This window comes from Cimex lectularius, unplaced genomic scaffold, assembly GCF_000648675.2.
Source record: "Cimex lectularius strain Harlan isolate CLEC.00 unplaced genomic scaffold, Clec_2.1 scaffold17, whole genome shotgun sequence".
Lineage (NCBI taxonomy): Eukaryota > Metazoa > Arthropoda > Insecta > Hemiptera > Cimicidae > Cimex > Cimex lectularius.
Genome location: NW_019392640.1, coordinates 1,587,418 through 1,597,989, shown reverse-complemented (window position 1 = coordinate 1,597,989; position 10,572 = coordinate 1,587,418). Strand labels below are relative to the sequence as shown.

Sequence of the window (10,572 nt, the reverse complement as noted above, 5' to 3'; positions counted from 1 at the left end):
TTGCCCTGCACCATAAACATGTGATGATGATGAGAACGATACTAGGAAGTGGGGGTTTTGGTATTCGTTGGCACTGCCGGCTTTTCTCTTTTGCAATATTGTACTTTTCCTTGCTGCTTAGTACAATTCAACTGATCCTTACTTTAAGAAGTAGTATGTAATCGTACATATATATATTTACATGAAAATTAATAATTGAATGAAGGTTAGAACATAAAAAAAGAAATAAAAAAATTAGACGATTTAATGACAGGTAAAAAATAGGACATTCAAACACTTTCAGGTACAACGATGGAGGATCTTGCGATGAAAAATGCACTGACAACTGCACTCAACTGCAGTTTGTCTGACGCGCCGATTGATAAACGATGTTCGATGTCGGCGAGTTTTATTAGGAGCTCGATTAAAACTTCAGAAGGGAGTTCGACTGAAACCAATGAAATTTTAAACAATGTAACTTTACAATGACACAATATCGCTTACTTTTATGTATATAAGTGTGGACTTCGTGCAGAATGTCTACCAGGGCAAGACCTTTGTTGATTTGCAATTCGTGAACCACTGAAAAAATAAAATAAATTAATGTTAATCAAAATGACTAGAATTAAAGAAACGTACTGTTGTACGCAGAGACAAAGTCGGAGTTGAGTAGCCAGTTTAAGATGTTCGTGATGTCTGATTTTGTTGGATGGCCGACACAGGTGTAGACATTGTCTTCGTTGACAATCGGAAAAGCTGTCGCCGTGCTTTGTAGAATGTTTAAAACCTTTCTCATATCGCCGCCGGCGAGTTCGATCAATGCTTTCTTTCCATCCTCAGTCGCTTTCACACTAAATTATAAAAAAAACATGGAATTAAATTTCAAGTACAGTAGAAATCCGTTTATCCAGACTTGAAGGGACCAGAACTTGTCTAGATGATTGGAAGTCCAGATATTCCGAAAATTTGTGATTTTATTATAATCATAAAAACGGACTTAAAACACACACGCACGTGCACATGCACACACACACCAAACAAACAAAAGTGTACACTTTCATTCATATAACAAGTTACATTTAAAGTAATAGTCTTTTATTGACTTTTGTTTAAGTCCGGACATGCTTTTGGCAAAAAATTTATAAGTAAAAAAATGCCTAATAAAAATATATGAAAAACAAACCTTTTCGATGGAAGCTAATATATGAACAACACAACTAGTCTTTTAAAAAGGACAGACATTTTTTTTAAATTATTATTTTTTTTTAAACAAAAACGTGACTGTCAGCGTCTCTGGTCTCTTTGATTGTGTGACTAGTGGAAGGGCGATTTAGTGGCCTTTACGAATTTTGAACGACAAATTAATGGTACCATAATTGAATTATGAATAAAAAAAAAATCAATATACATACATTGAGCATTATGACAAGAATTATCAAAAATATTTTAACAAATGGGTCAGGATATTCCAGTTCCAGAAGTCCGGACAAATGGGTTTTCACTGTACAAATTTAGCCTCAAATGAACTTCATAACTTTCAAACATGCTAAAAGACAAAATATGGAATTGAGATCATTCAGTCATATTTTCAAAAATATTCTAATAAAATTTTGAAGGGAAACGCTACCATGACATTATGGAAAAAACCATGCACAGCACCTGAGGCCTAACCAGCTAGTGCTTGAGGTCTTAGTCCTTGCCCATGGTTTCATGAACAGCTGCTTCAACCTAGACCATATACACCATGCCGGCAGGACCAACCCCTCAGAGGCCTCGTCATCCAAGGTCTATAGCCCGAGGCTATATCTTGTTGAGCCATGGTACAAGACTGGTCTTTAGCAGAGTGTCAGAGTTGATGGTTCTGAGTTCGTTAATGCAGTTCTGCATGCAGAATACTCAGTGCAGTCCAGCAGTGAGATCAGTCACAAAGGATCTAGTCATCTAAATTACTTGTACATTTCAAATTAAACAGGAAAAAAATGATCTAACAGGTTTGGATGACGTTTTATCTCAGATGTTTTTCAGTTTTTAAAAAAACTTTGTTGCTCATTTTATGTTAGTTGGTTAAATGATTAGTCAGTTTGTATGTCTCTTTCCCTATTTACTTGAATATGGTCCTTTTTTTCTGGTCAGTCAATGTGATTGATGCTTTTTTAAAATACACTTGGATTTCTTTAGCATAAGTTTACTGTCTAGTGCTCCTAGAGCTTATCCACTTTTTTTAAATCCATTCTGTGACTATAGATTAGTCTGTATGTCTCTTTTTGTGCTGGGATCTAAGATATCATCAGGTTGTGTTTCCCAAGATTTTGGATGCATTCACTGACTAATTTTGATGTTATTAATTTAAGTGGTAATAGCTGCACGGCTATCTGATCTTATAAGGATTGGTTTGACAGTGTAAACCCTTTTTAAGATTTTCTAAGTCACAAGCGTTGATGGCGTGAAAGACTGAGGTTTACTTCCCTAATGAGTTTTATTGCTCATGTTTGGATTTGTATAATGAACACCTGATACGGTTCCTTCATTGGTGGTACTCCAATTATGCTAAAATTTCTGTTTAATGCTTGTGTCAATATCACTTTCACTATCACTTCATAGGAGGTCCCACCATTGTCTCTTTAGTCGGCGAGGAGAGTTCAAGCGAGTTCATAGGAATGCGAGAATTTGGATGATTTAAAGGAGTTGGGAGAGTTTTGTAAAATTTTCAATAATTGGAGCTGATCATGAACGAATGGAATATTTAAGATTTTAGATTAAAGATTGGGCAGTTTGGATGGAAATGTTGGAACATTCGAATGAACCCCACACTTCCAATCAGTAAGTCTATATACGATAAATTATGGTGTTGTAAAGAAGCCTTTTATTTTTGAGAAGCAAGTCAGAGCGTCACGAAGTTGTGCAAGAGCCCATAAATAAACTTACTTTTCTTGCTCGATAACAAATCCAAGCCTTGGAATGATCTGTTGGGTGTCAAGAGGTCCGAATCTGAACCGTGTGCACCTCGACTGGAGAGCAGGTATGATTTTGCCGAGGTAGTTGCAAATTAAACAGAACCTGACATTTTCCGTGAACTTTTCAATAACTGTAAATTAATCAAATAATTAATTAAATAATTAAGTATATTTATTATTGATAACAAAACTTACTTCTACGTAGAGCGTTCTGGGCATCGTTTGTCATTGCATCGGCCTCATCGAGGATAATCAGCTTATAACCGGATTTGAATATTGTCCTCGTACTTGCAAAATTCAATATCTGACCCCTTACTATTCCAATACCTCTGTCGTCCGAGGCGTTCAGTTCCATCACCTACCAGTATAAGAAACTAATGACAAGAGTTATTTAGAATAACTGAAAATGACAGACCATCGAACTGAATTGGGTTTTTGTGTACAATTTTTTAGCGCAGGCCAAAATGGTACTTGTCTTGCCGGTACCTGGGGGCCCATAGAGCAGCAGATGCGGCAGCTGGTTTTCGTCTATGAATCTGTTGACTGGACACAATTCGCATTAAGTACATTTTAACACGACTGATAAGTACCGAGTACTTACTTGTTTTTATGATCTCATCGTGGGAAATAAGTTCATCCAATGTACTAGGCCTGTATTTTTCCACCCTGAAAAAACATTGAGAAACCTTTAAAAAAAGATCAATTTTAAAGTCACCGGAACTTACCATGGAAGATTCACTTTGTCCTCGCCGGTAACTGTCATTTTTTCTCAATAATAAAATTACTTGGAGAGATAATTATCAAAATATAGACATTCGATTGTACAAAAACATAAACCCTGACCTCGTAGAGTTATAACCCTTTTTAACCTCCTGAAAATCAGCGCGGGTAAACCGGTAAAATAATCCGATCTGTGCTCTTCGACTAATCGACTGCACTACGACCTCTTCAAATACATAAAATACAGGTAAGTACAATTTCAGTCATTATAAAATATGTAGTTTTGGTCGTTTCGATCGTTTTTGGTCCGCCTATCCTCGCTGTTTTTGCCTGTCGGACGCGATTCCGCCAATCGCCAATCGATGGTGGGTTTATGTTGGAGCTTCACACTGATCTCCTGTACAATACATAGATTGGTTTTACACACCAAAATAGGCATAAACTATATTAAATTTGATAAAAAAAACGGACTTCCTCGAGATTATAAGACATCTAAAAACAGGCCATAAGGATCTGCGATTTTTATTCCGTCTTCAGCAGTGGGCCGGGTATAAGCAGGGTGAGGCGCCGTCACATTCGACATTGAGAGGCCAAAAAACCGGCCTTAATATTTTTAATTATCTCTTTGACAATCCTCCATTGATTAATTTGCAACAATATTTGGTCTGTTTTAAAGGATTAGAGATAAATAAAACACAATAAATCTACCATTTGTGTTACAATTAGATTTTGTAAATAAATCTTTGAATAGCTATCTTCTTTCTTGGTTATTCCGTAAAGCTTCTTTCTAACGTTCCTGTTGTTTGATTTTTTAAGTTGTACATTTTTAAGTTTTAAATTTGTTTGAGTGATGGTTTTTAAGTGATCCAGAATTCGGCTAGAATCATAGGCTATATCGGAAGATGGAAGAAATCAAAGGATGTGGCCAGGGTGCTTAACATTCCCAGAACAACTGCCCGAAGGGTGTTCCCTATCAACATACTGGCGGTTTTATGGACGTTTTTTTCCCTCTCCGTGTAGTAAGATAAACGAGTAAGAAATAAAACATCTAGGCGACATCACTGACCAAAGACTTTCTTGGAAATCATACAGAGAATCAGCAAATAAATAAAATCACACAGAGAGCGAAAATGGCAAATATGAACTCCTTTGTGGGCAAATCCTGGATTTAAGACGAACGATGTCCCTATGGTTAATGCAGCGGTTATTAGACCCACTAGAGCATATGGTTCGGTGTTTTGATGGACAAAGATAGTACAACCAAGGTTTATCAGGATCCTCTGTCCTATTCAGAAGTCTCTGAGCGGGCCTGGACTACATTTCTTCAACCAGGGAGAGTCTAAATGCAGAAACATGCACTAATAGAGTACTCGCATAAAAAGGGGCAGTTATAGCTTCGGGTGGAAGTTCGGGCAGAAAAAGTTCTAGAAATGTCTGTTGACGCCATGACCCCAAAACTCAAATTAAAATACCCGAGCGGACTAGGAGAAAATCTCCGGTTAAGGTTCACTATCTAGCATACTGCCTCTAAGACCGAGTATGGGTCAGGATCTAATATCTACGGAAATAATACAAGGACTATATTTCATATAAGTGGGCAATACACGGCCGTCTTTCAGGTGGCTAATGAATATTGTGTCAAGAAGATCAAAAAGTTGTATTACCAACAAAAGCCATCTACTCTGACAGATAGGCGGCACTAAAAGAAACTACCTGCCGTTTGGAGCTGCATCAAGGCTCTGTCACACGTTGCGGACAGCAACAAAATTACCCTTGTTTGAGTACCAGGGCGCACAGGGTAGAGGGGCATCGAGGAGGCAACCAAATTGTCCAAGTTCAATTAGCCCTGAACCCTTTTTCGGCATACCAAATTGCCAAAAACTAGATCTATCAGACGATGATTAAGTCCTTAATGGGAATGTTTTCCAGAACAGAAAACCATCGCTGAAACTAACAGCAGAACTACCTATGTCTGATTGGACACTGCAGGTTCAGAAGGCATAGACTCGCAGCAGCCTGTGAATATTTTGCCTGAGAATTTTTATTACTTGGAGAGGAAAAGCCCGTGCCTGAAGGTTACACACAGAAGTCCTTGACAAAGCTTTACGATCTCGTAAAAAGCGTTAAGATTAACAACGAGCTCTAGATAGTAATGAAGATTACAAAATAGACCAATATTCGTCGCGGTGCGTTTGATTGAAAAGAGCTGACTGCTGTTAACTCTGTCCTTAAGATAGACCAGGGCACGACCAGGATTGTAGATTTGTTTCTGCGGGTTTCGTCAAGTATGTAGACTATTGACCCTTTATGATTCGTTCCTTCTCTGCGACCTACATAGGGCTATTGTGGAACCACTATGATTATGGTAGTTTTTTCCTACAAAACTTAGCACTTTCTTCGGTGCCACTTCGCGCATTTCTCATAGTGTGAAATTGCCTTACCCAAGTGGCTACCTATCCGGACTAGTGCTTCACATCCACATAGTGTATGTGTCGATGTCTCTGGAACATATAGACAAAATCGGGGTGCTTCTGTCTCTGCTTTGCCCTTCTCCTTTAGGTGGTACTTAAGAGGGCAAGAGGTATAGAGGTATAGAGGCCTATTACTGACATCAATATTGCCTGCTGAATGTAAATCGTATCTTAGCTTTTTGGGGAATTTATAAATTTCTTAGCTTGCCTCAGATTTGGTGCTTTTGTCCAGTACTTGATTTTTTCTCTCTGAAGCATTTTTCCAGCTCCAACTTCAGTAAACCTTGTTGTGGTTCCGGCTTTTGTTATTTATTATTTTATTGCGGTTATTTGGCTACTTGGTCAGCAATTTCCTGTTACATCTTCTTGCCCTTGAACCTACCACAAGGTGTTTTCCTAGGGCCATTTGGACATTTAAGCATTATTAGACTATTCGGAGCTAAAACCCACCATTTATAGTCGCCTGGCTGTCGGAAAATCTAGATCCATTCATCTTTCATTTTCTTACTTATCCCTCTTGCGCACAGAGTTGGATTGCATGAACCTCAGCTTGGAAGATGTACTCTTGACCGCTATCTAGGCTTCAGATTTTTTATTAGTCTTTGTCGAGGCTCAGAAATGTTTACTGGATCTTGCTTTCCCATGCAGTTACACGTATCTTTCCTCTTTTTGCCAGAACGTGCATAAACGTACTGCTGCTCATAATATTGTCATATACCAAAATTTTATTGTAAAGTTATGCCTATAATTTCAATTAATTATTCAATTAGAAAACTGATAAAATCTATTCCCAGACAAGTCGTGGCAATAGGTAATAGGTCACCTCTGACAATTCAAAGGAGGAAATAAAAATCCAAAGATTCTTTTTTCGTGGTACCGGTATTTGGAAAAATCAGCCGTTTCCTTCTTTTATTGAATAACTATTACGTTTAGAGAGCAAACACGCGGAAAAAGGGATGGAATCCCATGTGTGCTTAGGAAATATATTAGAAGTATTTAAAGAATTTTCTTGAATCACCATTTCTGGGTTATTAATTTTCTGCAAGGTGTTATTGAGGTTGTTGGCGTTATTTATTTCACAGACTTAAATCGTCATGGTTTCAATTCTAGGTCCTTGCCCTTTACCCGAAAGAAATTGCCTTTCCAAGCGATACTGAGTATGGAATGGTTAGATGTCATCTTCCCTAGTTGGATTATGGATTTACTGACAGAAGTTAAAAGGTAATTGCTGATTCAATTTTTCCAAATAGAGAATTAGGTCAAGTAGTAAACACACTTCACCATTACTTGACGGTCCTAGAGAAGTACAGTCCTTCAAGGTCATCGGCCAACAGTCCGAGTGCTCTCAGATCGTAGCTTCGCACACAATTATGCCATTGGTTGTTAGATTTCGATCATTTTTGGTTTTCCTCTCCTCGCTGTTCTGTCACACGCGTTTTGTCTTTTCACCGTCTTCAATTTTTGTCCTGCCTAGTACCATGACCCCAATTTAGAACAGATTACTTTTGCACCATTATTAAACTGACTACTGATTATGGCGAAAAGCCAAATCGTGCTTGTCATATATAAAACCAACGCGTTTAGGCTATCCAAAAATGACAGTTAAATCTCCATCACCCCGTAGACCTCACGAATATTCTAGTCTATATATATATATATATATATATATTAGTCTATCTGACAATCCGATTAGACAGGGAATAAATATTAAAAAACAATAACTCGTGAGGTGTTTATTTCTATACATTTTGCGACTAGTGTGCCTAGCATTTTCCAACTGTCAACCTATTAAGATTTCGTAGCGATAATTAAGCTGAAATATGTGTAGGAGGCGTTCAAAATCTGTAAAAAGAATCCGTTTTAATGATGTCATCAGTTTTCTTATCATTTCGAGTAAAGCTTACAGCTCCCATGTTTACTATGTTGGCTTTGTATCCGACGATGGTCCTCAAACTCGGAACTTTCATCAACAGAGTCATCATGTTGAGCAAAGTTTTGGTGCAGGTTTTGGGCAAATTGTACCACGGGCAGAAGTAAATAGAATTGATGGTTTCTTCGAACTGAAACAATCCATATACGGATATATTTATCGAATTTTTTCCTTGTGTGTAAAACTACGTACAGACGTGATGAGATATTCGCTGGTCAAGCTGAACGTATACACGTTCATGAGCTCGGCGGAGAAAATCACGAAGAACTTCCCAATGAGCATCGATTCATTCTCTGCCTGGAAAATGAAATTTTGCATTTTTTTAAACCATTTTTGGTTCAGAATTGCAAAACTAAATAAAATATAAGACATGCAGAACAGAGGTCACCTTCTAGGTCTCAGGACATGCAGCAGTTTAGGGAAATGAAGATGCTGACATAACACGAAACGTTCTGAACGATACTATCAGAGAATTTGTTAGAATAGACGATAAGATGAGAGTTATGAAACAATGATAATATCTCACTACATCCAAGCATCACCGTGTGAAATTTGAAAAGTCCACAATAGTGGAAGCAGGTTGAATCTAAACAAATTGAAGGAGCACTACAGACCCGGATATCTGAGAAAGATCGGCATCAGCCAACACGGTGTGAATTCTGAGGATGCAGAGGAAACCTCAGAACTTGCGCCTGACTATCTTGGTTATTATTCCACTAGAAAATGTGTTTTGGGACCGAGTCAAATAATCAAATTCCGAGACGAATTGAGACTTAACCACACCCCACTTGTGGTGCACCGCAAGTACAGATAGGGGGGGGATCTTTAATGCCGCAGTATGAAATAATCCCTGAAATATTCACTATCGCCTTCATAATAGTTAATTAAAGCTGAAAAGTATCTAAGCTTAAAAGAAATACGACTTGTGCTACCAGGTCAAATAATCAAATTCCTTTAAAAATTGGCCCTGTACGATGTGATGTAAGTACTGGGACTACAACAGCTCTTAAAGGGAGAGTGTATGACCCCTGAAGTCTTCATCGATGGTCAATCTCATTACTTATTGACGAAGTTAAAATATAGTACCGTGTACATGACCAGTCCGGAAAAGCACACTATCCACATGCCTCCAGTGTAGGTTGAAGTAGTAGCCGGAGTTAGTATCTGTACGATGTAATCGGAAAGACTGAAATTGATTACAATTAGTAGATTTTATTACAATTATTTTTATTATTATTCATAGATTAAGCTAATCGCTTAAAGGATCGCAGCACAAGTTACCCATGTAGGTATTGTAAGTGTATGGCTATTGTGTTGATTTCTTCTTCTAAAGTCCTCTCGTAACGCTTTTTCCAAAGAGGCGATTGCATGGAAAATCCCAGACGTTCCATGATGCTCACCGACCTGATCTCCAAGGTCTGCAGTGCGACTCTCAGGAGTTTCAGCTGGTAATTGACGTGCATTGAAGTGACAAATCCGTACGAGGTGAGCCGGGCGTACAAACTGAAAGTGGCCGTGCTGCACACTATTTCGAAAGCGTAGGTCAAAGCGAAACCCCACCAGGTGTCGAGAGGAAAGCCAAGATAACACGGATATATCAAGAAATTGAGCATGTCCGACCTACGAAACGGAACGTTATTCAAGTCCGAATTTTCAACCCGGCCACCAGTACCTGTCTGAAGCGAACGACAGTTTCATCATAGGCATCACGCAGAACAGAAAGTTGCACGACAGCATGATACCCACGTAGATGTTCACGTTCCTGCTGGCTTTGGCCTCGACTTTTTCTCTGATAATCAACGCCTCCTGTTCTAGTTCTTTGTAGTGGAACCATTCATCCAGTTTGGCGTTCAGTTCCAGCATCTTCCGCCTGATAAAAGAAATCGTTATTCTTTCGGAAAGGTACTCGATATTGCGGACGGATTACCTATATTTGAAGATCGTGTAGACGTAAGCGTCGAGTACTATCATATACAACATATAGTGGATCGTGTCGAAAAGTTGTTGGCCGTCTAATGTGTGAGTCAGAAGCAGTGATATCAAGCCGGCTATCGAGATGTTGTAAACCAAACAGTAACATCCAATCGGGATAGTTTGCTTGAATTTTTTCTTGTAGATTGTGTAGCCGAATAGAAAATGTCGACATACCTCCTGAACGTAGTGGGTATTAACCCACTTATCCGATCTGAGGAAAATATTTAAAAAAATTCAGTTTCTGAGACTAGTTTAGCTTAAACTTATAAATCTCCTTTTCTTATAATGCCTGTTAAGGCCAACTTACACTTTTTTCTCATAAATTTTGTCCTGAATACTTGCCATTAGTAATCGCCCGTTCGAAACCAATCGACTGGCAAGCTTAGTCGCAGTAATTATAATTTCTGCACGTCTAGAATCGAGTACCAAGTAGCAATTACGTCAATATTAAAAGAGCCTTGTGACATGAAGCTTAATTGGGGGTTTATGTTAATAAATGACTTCTTGTGCACGAAACCACGGACTCCATTTTCATAATTTAAAC

General features: G+C 38.4%; 2 protein-coding genes across 2 annotated transcripts; both read right to left on the bottom strand.

Moving 5' to 3' along the window:
- Positions 1 to 226: 226 nt before the first annotated feature.
- LOC106672181 (replication factor C subunit 5) lies at positions 227 to 3,886 on the bottom strand. Its single transcript, XM_014403386.2, has 8 exons — positions 3,659 to 3,886; positions 3,535 to 3,599; positions 3,349 to 3,476; positions 3,129 to 3,291; positions 2,905 to 3,064; positions 619 to 830; positions 484 to 561; positions 227 to 427 (listed from the first exon to the last, which is right to left on the bottom strand). The coding sequence occupies exons 1-8, from the start codon at positions 3,694 to 3,696 to the stop codon at positions 270 to 272; spliced, it is 1,002 nt and encodes a 333-aa protein (XP_014258872.1). The 5' UTR covers positions 3,697 to 3,886; the 3' UTR covers positions 227 to 269.
- A 3,956-nt stretch (positions 3,887 to 7,842) lies between these two features.
- LOC106672172 lies at positions 7,843 to 10,541 on the bottom strand. Its single transcript, XM_014403375.2, has 8 exons — positions 10,336 to 10,541; positions 9,982 to 10,239; positions 9,727 to 9,924; positions 9,336 to 9,674; positions 9,141 to 9,240; positions 8,247 to 8,351; positions 8,029 to 8,184; positions 7,843 to 7,966 (listed from the first exon to the last, which is right to left on the bottom strand). The coding sequence occupies exons 1-8, from the start codon at positions 10,371 to 10,373 to the stop codon at positions 7,913 to 7,915; spliced, it is 1,248 nt and encodes a 415-aa protein (XP_014258861.1). The 5' UTR covers positions 10,374 to 10,541; the 3' UTR covers positions 7,843 to 7,912.
- Positions 10,542 to 10,572: the final 31 nt, after the last annotated feature.

Coding starts and splice junctions, on each gene's coding strand:
- LOC106672181 (XM_014403386.2), bottom strand. CDS start 3,696: ATGACAGTTACCGGCGAGGACAAAGTGAATCTTCCATG. Junction 562..618: donor CTTTGTCTCTGCGTACAACA/GTACGTTTCTTT, acceptor TTATTTTTTCAG/TGGTTCACGAATTGCAAATC. Junction 428..483: donor CCACACTTATATACATAAAA/GTAAGCGATATT, acceptor CATTGGTTTCAG/TCGAACTCCCTTCTGAAGTT.
- LOC106672172 (XM_014403375.2), bottom strand. CDS start 10,373: ATGGCAAGTATTCAGGACAAAATTTATGAGAAAAAAGT. Junction 9,675..9,726: donor CTGTCGTTCGCTTCAGACAG/GTACTGGTGGCC, acceptor TCCGTTTCGTAG/GTCGGACATGCTCAATTTCT. Junction 8,185..8,246: donor GCGAATATCTCATCACGTCT/GTACGTAGTTTT, acceptor GGATTGTTTCAG/TTCGAAGAAACCATCAATTC.